Source organism: Saimiri boliviensis, chromosome 8 (assembly GCF_048565385.1).
Source record: "Saimiri boliviensis isolate mSaiBol1 chromosome 8, mSaiBol1.pri, whole genome shotgun sequence".
NCBI classification, from domain to species: Eukaryota; Metazoa; Chordata; class Mammalia; order Primates; family Cebidae; genus Saimiri; species Saimiri boliviensis.
Genome location: NC_133456.1, coordinates 59,460,644 through 59,473,456, shown reverse-complemented (window position 1 = coordinate 59,473,456; position 12,813 = coordinate 59,460,644). Strand labels below are relative to the sequence as shown.

Genomic DNA, 12,813 nt, shown 5'->3' with positions numbered 1-12,813 from the left:
GCCTGACCAACAAGGTGAAACCCTGTCTCCACTAAAAATACAAAAATTAGCCAGGCATGGTGGTGGACACCTGTAGTCCCAACTACTTGGGAGGCTGAGAAACAAGAATTGTTTGAACCCAGGAGGCAGAGGTTGCAGTGCCGAGATTATGCCATTGCACTCCAGCCTGGGCAATGGAGTGAGACTCCATCTCAGGAAAAAAAAAAAAAAAATAGAATTGTCTATAGTACATCAACCTAATCCACAAACAGGGGCAGGTAATAGAAAACAAATAAACAAAAGCTGCTTTAAACTATTTAGGGCAGAGGAAGGTAGTAGCAGTAAGAGAAGGACAACCACGTTGCTTCTAACCAGATTTTTATTTTGACAGCCCAAACTTTTAGCAAGAGAGTTGCTGGACCTTGTGGCTTCCCATTTCAACCTGAAAGAAAAGGAGTATTTTGGAATAACGTTTATAGATGACACGTAAGTCTTTTAATATTTTTAGTTTCTTTACCTTTTGCATGGGCTACCTACTTGCTGTCATCCATAAGTAACAAGAAAGGAAATAAGTCCTCCAGGAATTAGAACATGTCCTGCTTAAAGGTTTTTTAATATGCGATTTGTCCCCTAGGGCTATTGCAAAGGAAGAAGAAAAGGAATTTTAGTACTCAAAACATTGTTTTACAAATTTGTAGTAATGGCTGGACGCAGTGGCTCATGCCTATAATCCCAGCACTTTGGGAGGCTGAGGCAGACAGATCACAAGGTCAGGAGTTCAAGACCAGCTTGACCAATATGGTTAAACCCCATCTCTACTAAAAATACAAAAATTAACTGGGCATGGTGGCACGCACCTATAGTCCCAGCTACTCAGGAGGCTGAGGCAGGAGAATCACTTGAACCCAAGAAGTGGAGGTTGCAGTGAGTCAAGATCACACCACTGCACTCAAGCCTGGGTGACAGAGAAAGACTCCATTTCAAAAAAAAAAAAAAAGTGGAAATTTGTAGTAATGAATTTGTTATTCCTGATTATAGTGTATATTTCACATGTCTTTGAATGTGGTTATTCTTGTTAATTTAGCTTATGTATCAGTGATAGAAATACTAGACATTTACTCACATCTTGAAACTGAGTTGATGTGTTGGTATTGGTGACAAGAGACCTTAAAGGTAAATTTGTGGCCACCCAAAAAACATGTATAGAGTTTAATATGGAATGAACTTTTAAACAACCACTTAGGTCCATCTTATGTTGCCTTCTCAACTGTCTTTTTCTTTTTTCTTTTTATTCTTGCTTTTTATGCTATTTTTGAATATTATATATATTTGTCAACAATATATATGCTCCCTGAAAGAAGGCAGGCAAATAAAAATAAATTCATGAGAATTTAAAACTCTGTGTAAGCCAAAGTGTTTGGACTTACTAGCTCTTTTCTCTTTCTCTCTCCGTGTGTGTGTGTGTGTGTGTGTGTGTGTCTGTGTGTGTGTCTGTGTGTCTGTGTCTGTGTCTGTCTGTCTGCCTATCTTTTTTATGGCAGCCCAATTTGCCTACATTATATGCAGCCAGATACATTATCAGAGGAATCCTTGCTCTTTCTGCACATAATTTCCAAAGAACTCCTTAAATATTAAAATGTAAGAAGATATGTTCCAGACATAAAATATGTTGGCCAGCCATACAGCATTCTTTTCATAATGCTGGCAATTTAGATGTTTTTTTCAGTTCTTCAGTTTAATCAGGTGGAAAATCATCTCAAGAAGGAGTTAATTTACTTTTAACACCTTGTGACTTCCCATTATTCCTGGCCTGGGTGGGTTGTGAGCCTAAGACCTCCAAGATATGCCAGTAGGCTCAGGACTTGGGCTTGGCAAAAACCAGGCAGCTTAATTGTCAAGAGAAATAGAAAAACCTGAAAACTTTGATTCTGGATTGAGGATGTTTCCCAAAGAGGGTTCAACAAGGCAGAAGAGAGTACACTGGATATCTCTCTCACCTCACTCTGAATCACTCAACAGCTGCCATTTGAGAGGCTCTGTATGACATGTCCTCTGCTGGATGAAATGGGAAATGCCAATGTCCACTGACAACAGGTTCATGCTGGAAAGCCAGCACCAGCTCCTGTGAATCAGTGATTGAACACACACACAAATAGGCTGAATCCAAATATGGATGAAATCAGAGCAAACAGTATAAGACATAAAGCCATAAATATACAATGGCTAGGTTATATGGCATAAACTGTAATTATAGTACTATAAGCACTATAATTTAGACAGAGGTCACATAAAGTAGAGGTTAAGAACATGAATATTGGAGTAATTTATTCACTGAAAAATATTGACTGGGTGTGATAGTTCACATTTGTAATCCCAGCACTTTAGAGGGCTGAGGCAGGTGGATCCCTTGAGTCCAGGAGTTTCAGAGATGCCTAGGCAACATAGGGAGACCTCATCTCTACAAAAAAAAATAAAAATATTAGCTAGGCATGGTGACACACATCTGTAGTCCCAGCTACTTGGGAGGCTGAGGTGGGAGGAAAACTTGAGCCCAGGAGGTCAAGGCTGCAGTGAGCTATGACGACGGCACTACTGCAGTCCAGCCTGAGCAACAGAGTGTGACCTTGTCTCAAAAATGTATATATATTTACATTAAGAATGGCTCACATCTGTAATCTCAGCACTTTGGGAGACCAAAGGTGGGAGTATTGTGTGAGGCCGGGAGTTCAAGACCAGCCTAGGCAACATAGTAAGATCCCATCTTTACCAACGCGTGCGCGCACGTGCGCACGCACGCACACACACACACACACACACACACACACACACACACACACAAATAAAAAATCAGCTAGGTGTGGTGATGTACAAACTCTAGTCCTAGCCACTCAGGAGGCCAAGGCTGAGGTGGGAGGATGACTTGAACCTAGGAGTTCAATGCTACAGTGAGCTTATGATTATGCCACTGCACTCCAGCCTAGGCAAACAGCAAGAGCCCATCTCTAAAAATAAAAAATAAAATATTTTTTGAATGCTCACTCAATGCCAGGTGTTGTTCTAGATCACAAGGATTCAGCTAGGAGTAACACAGACAAGGCCCCTGCTTTTATGGAGCTCATATTGCAATGGTGTAGTCTAGCATAAAAAGTAAACAGATAAATCAAAGAAATATCAGCAATTACAAGTGCATTGAAGAACATAAAAGGCCATGACCAAGAAAACCTGGGGTCAGTTTTAGACAGGGTGGGCTAGGACAGTATCTAGAAGGTGACATATAATGAAAAGCAAGAGCCAGTTCTGCAAAAGTCTGGGGAGGCATTACAAACAAGCCAGTGCAAAAGTCCTGAGGTGGGGCTGAGCGTGACTTTTTTGATTTGTTTTGTTTGTTTGTTTGTTTGTTTGTTTGTTTGTTTTGAGAAAGGAAAAAACAAGGCTTGGCACAGTGGCTCATACTCATAATCCCAGCACTTTGGGAGGCTGAGACAGTCAGCTCACATAAGGCCAGGAATTCCAGACAAGCGTGGGCAACATGGTGAAACCTCATCTCTAGTAAAAATACAAACAAAAAAATTAAGGGGGCATGGTGGTTCACTGGAGTCCCAGCTCCTCGGGAGGTTTAGGTGGGAGGATTGCTTGGGGTCAGGAGGTGGAGGTTTTAGTGAACGGTGATCTCACCACTGCACTACAGCCCGAGCAACAGAGTGAGAACCTGTCCCAAACAAAAATAAAGCCAGTGTGATGAGAGTACAGAGATTAAGAGGGAAAATGGTACAGGATGAGGATTGAGAGGGAGGTAGAAGCAGGTATCAGAGAATCTTGATAGCCAGCTGTGTGACCTTAGACCAGTTACTTAACATCTGACACTCAAGTTTTCTCATCTGTATGCTGGACATAATAGTATCTTATGTAGTATTACTACATAGGGCACCTATAAATAGGGTACTAGTATTCAATACTATTAAATCAGGTAAGGTATACAGAGCATATAGCACAGGCCCACAATAAAAGGGAGCTATCAGCTGGGTGTGTTGGCTAATGCCTATAATCCCAGCACTTTGGGAGGCTGAGGTAGGTGAATCACTTGAGCCCAGGAGTTCGACCCCAGCCTGAGGAACATGGTGAAGCCCAGTCTCTACCAAAAACACAAAAATAATCTGGGCATGGTGGTGGGTACCTGTAATCCCAGCTACTTGGGAGGCTGAGGCAAGAGAATCCAGCCTGGGCGACAGAGCGATACCCTGTCTAAAAAAAAAAAAAAAAAAAAAAAATGGTCAGGGGAGCTATCATCCAATGTGTTGCAATAAGAAAGTTGAGGAAACTGAAGGAGGACTGGAGTAGGTGTCACACACAGAGGAGTAACTAAAATTGGATCTTGCAGATCAGGCAGACTTTAAATATATGGGAGGGGTGGTGGGAGGTGACTTTCTAGGCATGAGTTATTTTGTGGGTAAACGCATGAACATGGCAGTGAACAAGGTGCATTTGCCCAAGGGTAGAGACATTGGCCTGATCATGGGGACAAGATCATGGCTGAGCCTTGTTAGTCACACAGATAGAGAAGGCACACCAGGCCATGGAAGGATGTTAGACGGAGGAGGAATGTGGCTTATGACTGCAGTGTCAGAGGTCCCTCGGGCTGCAAGGTTTGTGACAGACTAGAAAAGAGGGCCCTGGCCACATGGAAGGCTTCGGGAAAAGCTCCAAGTTCAGTTGAATATAAACCAGACAGTGCATAAGTCAGGGGTTCAGACTGTAAGACCTTCTTTTCAGGGAAAAAAAAAAAAAAAGCAATAATAGGCTGGGTGCGGTGGCTCACGCCTGTAATCTCCAAACTTTAGAGGCCAAGGTGGGTGGAATCACCTGAGGTCAGGAGTTCAAGACCGGCCTGGGCAACATGGCAAAACCCTATCTGTATTAAAAATACAAAAATTGGCCTGGCATGGTGGCAGGCACCTATAATCCCAGCTACTCAGGCAGCTGAGGCACGAGGATCACTTGAACCCGGGAGGTGGAGGTTGCAGTGAGCTGAAATTGTGCCACTGCACTTCATTCTGGGCGACAAAGTAAGACTCTGTCTCAAAGAAAAGAAAAGGAATAATAGGAATGACTTCCTTCAATGATTTGGGCCACGCTTCTCATTGTGCCCTGAGATTTTTCTCAAAACTACAGTGGGAGAAGAATGCAGACACAGCCCCTTTCCCAGTTACCTCCTTTGGCTGATCAAAAGGAGATAACTACAGTTATAATCTTTCCCCAAGAACCCCGGCTCCAAAGTGTCCTCTGTGCACTCCCCTGCAAGTGACGGCAGAGTCTCTTTTTGAATTATGACCAGTTCAGGGAAGTACCTCCTGGCTCTAGCTGTGTTTATTTTCAGAAGAAGAATGAGTGGGGCTGTTGAGGGGGTGGAAATTGGCCATTTCCACCTTTCTGGGGAGCGGGCCTGGAAAATTGCTTATGTCTAAGGGTGTCTCCTTGGAATGTCTTGGTCATAAGCCTAGTTCTTTTTCTTTGTCTGGTAAATATTTTTGGAAAGCATTTTCTTTCAGCACTCCCTCCTCCCTCTTTTCACCCCCGGAAAACCACGGAGTGAGAGCCCTCCCAGGATGTCATCTGAGTTGCATTTTCCAGCCTAGATGCCACATGCATCTTTTGCCTTTGGTGAACTTTAAATAGAAGAACACAAAGCTGAAAGGAACATTTTGCCAATGAAAGTAGCTACTGTCTACAACTCATCCACAGACCAAGAGGAGAAATAGACAGCAGTTACGTAGTAAAAGCAGTGATGATGACCAACCAGAGCAGATTCAAGGTCACGTTACCAGGAGAGGGATAGAGTTCCCGAGATTACACGTGTTAGTGCCTGTGTGCAGAATGAGTCTTTTACCCCTAGAGGGCAGTCACAGCCCTCCTGTGACACCAGCCCTTCAGGTCACCATAATGGTTCCCATCTCTTTGCTAAATAAGCTTTGTTTACCAAGAAATAACAAATAGCCTTTATAACACGACTGTGACTTTTGATCACTGTCGCTTCCAATGGGACGGCGACGATGGGCCTTCCAGTGTATAATTCTAGCCAAAAATAAAACTTGCGTTGTGGTTTGGCTGCACGCCTGATAGGGGTATGTACATACGACCATCTTTTTAAGATATTGGTTAGATCTGTTATATTTGCTGATGGGAAAACTTGACAAAAGCAAGTTACAACCAATAAGTAACCTTGATTGTATTACAGTGGTAGAATTATGGGGCTTTAAAAAAATTCTTCTAGATTTTTTTCTATTGATGAGATTGTGGGTAGATTTTTTTAAATCCACTTTGTAATTTAACCTTTTAAAACACTATCTCATGTTATGTACACATGAATATCTTCTTCAAGTTCATGGTTGAGTCCAGTCCCTTTTGACTACCTTCCCACTGTAACTGTAGTTTCTTCACAGAGGTAACCAATACTAGCAAGTTGCTGTACAACTCTCCAGAAACATGTCCTAAAATATTCATTAATATTTAATAGTGTTTTGAGTGTGCTTCCGTAGTTAACATAAGTGGTTTATGCTGTATATGTTATTGTACAATTTGCTTCATTCATTCATAAACCCCGTTCTATGCAAGCATACAAATATACATTATGCCTTCTACTTATTTTTAGAGACAGGGTCTTGCTCTGTTGCCCAGGCTAGAGTGTAGTGGCATGATCATAGCTCATTGCAGCCTTGGACTCCTGGGCTCCAGCGCTCCTCCTGCCTCAGCCTCCTGAAATGCTGAGATTATAGTGTGAGTCACCACATCTAGCCCATTATGCTTTTAAAGTGATATATCTTTCCTAAGAAAACTTTTGAGACCTGATACTATAAAATAGGTTATGTATTTGAAGACACACATTTGAATGTCTGTGAAATTGGGATGTGTCTTTAAATCGGTGGCACTCTAAACTTGATGAAATATAGTGTAAGACTCTTCTAATGTCAGTCCCCATCTTATTTTTTGTTTTGTTTTACACACAAATGCAGTAGCTCTAAGAACTTCCCCTTGTGTTACTTATATCAGCTTATTTATCTTTGTAATATTCCTGCAAGGAAAGCTGGGAGCAGGTATAAGAAGCCTTGTCTTGTAACTATGGAAACAAAGACACACTCTTTCCAGTGTTCAACTTGATAGGTATCAGAGACTGAGACAGAAGTTATTATAAAAGCTGATTCAACCTTATGGTCTCATTTTCTCCAGCACTGAAAGTCCTGAGTACTTTTATGTACAAGTGCACTTTAAAAAAAAAAAAAAAAAGGAGGAAAGAAATTCTGGATTCAAATGTTCAATGCCAGCTCTAGCACTTTCCTCACTGACTTATTGTAAAATATAGCTTTAATGTATAAAGAGTTCCAATTTGATTAGCACAGAGTCATTTCTCAATAGAGACTAGCTATTGTTATTATTCCTACTAATATTAATTATGCCCACTTTTCTGTCTACTTATAATGAATACAGCTTAGATTTTTCAGATTTTGTTTTCTAGGTTTTTACTAAAGGACCAAAATAGGTTTGAAAATGTCTTCCGGTTCATTATAGATTGTATTACATTTTGACATGCTATCCCACCACCATCAGCATGTTCTTGGTTTGAATTTTACGTAAGCAAGTAAATGAGGGTCTATGCCCTCTGGGAATTTACAACCTAAAATGGATAGACTAGTTGGACAGCATCGGAAAAGGCATGTAAACAGTTCTGAGCCCCGTGTCATCAATCCTTTTGATCCCTCAGGGGTAAAAATCTAGAGAGAACTGTTGATACACATTAACTTGGTGAGGCTTTTGAGTAAATAAAATAAACAAGTGCATGCTTAAATCTTTTTTTTTTTTTTTTTTTTTTGAGACGTAGTTTTGCTCTTGTTACCCAGGCTGGAGTGCAATGGCGCGATCTCGGCTCACGGCAACCTCCGCCTCCTGGGTTCAGGCAATTCTCCTGCCTCAGCCTCCTGAGTAACTGGGATTACAGGCATGTGCCACCATGCCCAGCTAATTTTTTGTATTTTTAGTAGAGACGGGGTTTCACCATGTTGACCAGGATGGTCTTGATCTCTTGACCTCGTGATCCACCCACCTCAGCCTCCCAAAGTGCTGGGATTACAGGCTTGAGCCACTGCACCCGGCCTAAATCTTAGTAAGTCTGTAAGATACACACAGAAGTGGCACTCAGAGAGTATTCAGCTGTGTACTTTTTTTCTTTTTTTTAGAGACAAGTTCTTTCTCTGTTGTCCAGACTGGGCTGCAGAGCCACAATCATAGCTCACTGCAGCCTCAAACTCCTGGGCTCGAGCAAGCCTCCGGCCTCAGCCAGTCCTCCCACCCCAGCCTCCTAAAGTGCCAGATTAGAGGCATGAGCCACTGCTCCTAGCACCAACTCCGTACTTTTTAAAAAACTGTGGTATTGTTAAGTGTCTGGTTTTGCTTTTGCTTTTGCTTTTCCTTTTGCTTTTGTTTTGAGACAGGGTCTCATTCTGTTGCCCAGGCTGAAATGCAGGCACGATCATGCCTCACTGCAGCCTTGACTTCCCTGGGTCCAAGTGATCCTCCCTCTTCAGTTTCCTTAGTAGCTGGAACAGGCACACACCACCACACAAGGCTAATTTTTTCTGTATTCTTTGTAGAAATTGGGTTTCATCATGTTGCCTGGGCTGGTCTCAAATTCCTGGGCTCAAGCAATCTGCCTGCCTTGGCCTCCCAAGTGCTAGGATTATAAGTGCTAGACGTGAGCCACCACACCCAGCCTTTGTGTTTTGTTTCATTGAACCACAAGTTTTCTCCTTCTTGATTATCTAAAATATTTCATATTTCATAAAAGTTTAGGATTAACATATGGCCTAGCTTTTAACCTCCAAAGTCAACTAGTGTTATCAGTTTTTTGTTTTTCCTCTCAGATTTTTATAATATACACATGCACATATGTAGGTTTGTTCTTTTTATAAATAAAAAAATGGCCAGCCAGGCGCGGTGGGTCACACTTGTAATCCCAGCACTTTGGGAGGCTGAGGCAGGCAGATCACAAGATCAAGAGATCGAGACCATCCTGGCCAACATGGTGAAACCCTGGTGGCATGTACCTATAATCCCAGTTATTTTGGAGAGTGAGGCAGAAGAATCATTTGAACCCGGAAAGTGGAGGTTGCAGTGAGCCGAGATTGTACCACTGCATTCCAGCCTGGTGACAGAGTGAGACTCTGTCAAAAAAAAAAAAAAAAAAAAAAAAAAAAAAAAAAGCCACATACTTACTGTTATGCATCACCTTACTTTTTCATTTAATATTGTATCTTGGAAATTTTTCCAAATACGTTTATAAAGAGGCTCCTGGCTTTTTTTTCTTTTTTAAGATGGGCTCTGATTGTGTTGCTGAGGCTGGAGTACAGTGGCTGTTCACAGCCGTGATCATGGCACACTGCAGCCTCAAACTCCTAGGCTCCAGCGATCCTCCTGCCTCAGCCTCCTGAATAAATGCGACTACATGTGTGCGCACCATGCCCCTGTTCTTCAGCCTATTTTATGGCTGCATTGCATTTTGCCATAGTTTTAAATAATTTTTTAACAGTATCCTATTGGACATTGAGGTTATTTCTACCCTTTTTGCTATTTCAAATGATGCTACGGTGGGTGATTTCATATACGGATTGTTTCTCACATGTGCAAGTTTACCTTGATATACTTCTAGAAATGGAAATCCTGGTTCAGAGGTAAGTGCTTTCATAGTTTTGAAAGAAATTGCAGAGTTGGTGTCATTACCAGTTGTAACATGTGCTCCTACCATCGGTGTATGAGAGCAACTGTTTCCCCACAGCTTTGCCAACACTGTCTGTTGTGAACTTTTCTGACTTTCTGTTGAATCCTTTTTATTTGCTTTGCTCTCACAGAGGTCAGCAGAACTGGTTACAATTAGATCACCGAGTTCTTGATCATGATTTGCCCAAGAAACCAGGCGCAACCATTTTGTACTTTGCTGTGAGGTATGTATCCACAGACCCACTTAGCATCCCTCTTTTTTTTGCTGTTATTATTGTTTTGTGTGTGTGTGTGTGTTTCTATTTTTTACATTTCTGGTGATTAGAGATAGTAAATAAAAAGAGACCTATCGAAACATTATGATGTGAAAGAGATTCTCTGCTGTCTTGGTCCAGGGACCAAGTTACCATAGATACTGTAGAGCTGTTTTCTTTGAAGATGAAGGATAGAGTTGCCTCCTTTATTCCTCAAAACCTCTTAGATCAGTTTAAATCTGAAAAACAGGGGTAATATATTTTAATACATAAGCCTGTTTCTCACTCAGCCTATTTTTAAGAATCTTATTCTTTGAAATATGACAGACATTTGCTATTACATTTTACGTAGCAATAATGTTTTCTACAGACTTGGAAATAATTGAATTTTATACAATTTCATGCCTTAATTTGAATAGAGGACAAAATGCAAACAAATGTTCACAGAAAGAATTAACAGTACAGGGATCTGAATTCCATTCACATGCAGAGAGACTGCTGAAAATAATGCAGAGTCCACGACTTGTTCTCTGAGATCTGCTTGGGCAAGTCACTTAACCCTATCCTGAAATGGATGCATTAAACTAAATAAGCAATTTCTCAAATCCATCTTATGATGGATCTATTTTTTTAGCATTAATTGTTCACAATCTACAATAAATAAAATGTTATAAGATGTAATACTGGCCAGGTGTAGTGGCTCATGCCTGTAATTCCAGCACCTTGAGAGGCCAACGCAGGTGGATCTCTTGAGGTTAGGAGTTTGAGACCAGCCTGGCCAACATCATGAAACCCCATCTCTAATAAAAATATTAAAAATTAGCCAGGTGTGGTGGTGCACACCTGTAATCCTAGCTAATCGTGAGGCTGAGGTATAAGGATCACTTGAACTCAGAGGCAGAGGTTGCAGTTAGCCAAGATCGTGCCACTGCACTCCAGCCTGGACAACAGTGAGACTCCGTCTAAAAAAAAGAAGAAGAAGAAGAAGTAATATCTACGTTTCTCGACTGAGCTTGATGTAAAATCATTACTGATTGAGCTGAAAGCCCCTTCTTATGTGCTGACCCCCTCTCCCCACTTTGCTAAATTTGATGAAAATTTTTATGATAAATTTTGTTACGTTGGTGTGAAAGCAAATGTGACAAAATGAGCTAAAGTAGTAGGTTTCTCATAAAGCTAGGTTAACCTGAAGAATGGTCCTGTGTTCTGAGAATATGTTAATTTTTGTTTGTTTATTTGTTTGAGACAGGGTCTTACTCTGTCGCCCAAGCTGGAGTGCAGTGGCACAATCTTCACTCACTACAACCTTGGCTTCCCGGGCTCAAGCAATCAGTCTCTCAATAGCTGGGACTACAGGCGTGCACCACCACGCCCAGCTAATTTTTTGTATTTTTTGTAGAGATGAGGTTTTGCCATGTTATCCAGGCTGGCCTTGAACTCCTGGGCTCAAGCATCCACCTGCCTCAGCCTCCCAAAGTGCTGAGATTACAGGCACGAACCATGCCTGATAATGTTAATTTTTGGAAGATGAAAATGTACTTTGTTTTAGATGTTGAAGGTGTAGGTTTCATGCTTTTTGGGGGGAGGGTTTTTTTTTGTTTTTTTTTTACCTGATTACCTGGCAAAATTCTGTCGCATTTTGCAAATGCCTTTTATTTTAATTGAGTCTGTTCAATTCTGTTGAAATTCAAAAGTATGAGAATATGACCGAATATGTTTTAAAAAAGCTTTTTTGGCCAGGCACAGTGGCTCATGCCTATAATCCCAATACTTTGGGAGTCTGAGGTGGGAGATTCACTTGGGTCCAGGAGTTTGAAGCCAGCCTGGGCAACGTATGAGACCCCATCTCTACAAAATATTGTAAAAATTAAGTGGGTGTGGAGGTGGGCGCCTGTGGTCCTCACTACTCAGGAGGCTGAGGTAGGAGGATCGCTTGAGCCCAGGAGGTCAAGGCTTCAGTGAGCCTTGATCATGCCACTGCACTCCAGCCTGAGAGACAGAGACCCTGTCTCAAAATAAAACAGAAAGATCTTATTTGTATTAATCGATGGGGATTGTGGAGATTTGCTGCTCCGTACTCAGCAAATGAAATGTTAGTCACCTCCAATTTCTTTCTTGCTTTGGGGGCTGAAATCTGGTTTAGAATATAATTTCTTTAATTAAATAGATGTAACATAACAAGAAGTAACTTAATTGCCAAAAGTAATTATATTTTTGAAACCCAGGAAGGAGGTAGCATAATAGTGATTTGTCCAGGAACATAGCTGGTATGGAAAAGTACACAAAAATCCTAAAAAAATAAATTAAAAAAAACTGAGTTTCCTGGCAAGAGGGTGATATGAATACTTGTGTCTGTGGCAATGGGAAAAAAGAAACGGAACTAGCAAGCAAGAGGTTAAACAGCATATTAGTACTTAAGCAGAAGTCAGAGAATAGCAAAGTTTTAATCTTGTATTATATAGGGAAAGTGTCTCAATACAAATAAAACATACTTTTCCCAAGAGAATTATGTTATCACTATAAACATTTCAAATTATATGAATGTATGGAATGAAAAGTAAAAATTACTCTACACCACCTCCAACCTTCACCTCTACCTCTAAGTTTGCTCCCCTTCTTAGAAAAATAGGATAAGTTGTTTGGTGACTTAATTTTTTCTTTGCAACTTAGAGCTTTCCTTGGGCATATAAAACTCTATTTCTTTACGCATTTAGGCTATTTCTAGTTGTTTATATTAAAATTTAGGTTTTAGCTGGCCAGGCATGGTGGTTCACACCTGTAATCCCAGCACTTCAGGAGGCTGAGGTGGGCAGATCAC

The 12,813-nt window shown here is 41.1% G+C and overlaps 1 protein-coding gene across 6 annotated transcripts in view; it reads left to right on the top strand.

Annotated features, from left to right (window-relative positions):
• Positions 1-12,813, top strand: part of FRMD4B (FERM domain containing 4B) — a 362,743-nt gene that overhangs the window by 222,749 nt on the left and 127,181 nt on the right. For all 6 annotated transcript variants that reach the window (XM_074404537.1, XM_074404536.1, XM_010350118.3 and 3 more), the window contains 2 exons: positions 371-465; positions 9,873-9,965. In XM_074404537.1, the coding sequence (XP_074260638.1) occupies positions 371-465; positions 9,873-9,965 (188 nt within the window). The remainder of the gene's footprint in view (positions 1-370; positions 466-9,872; positions 9,966-12,813) is intronic.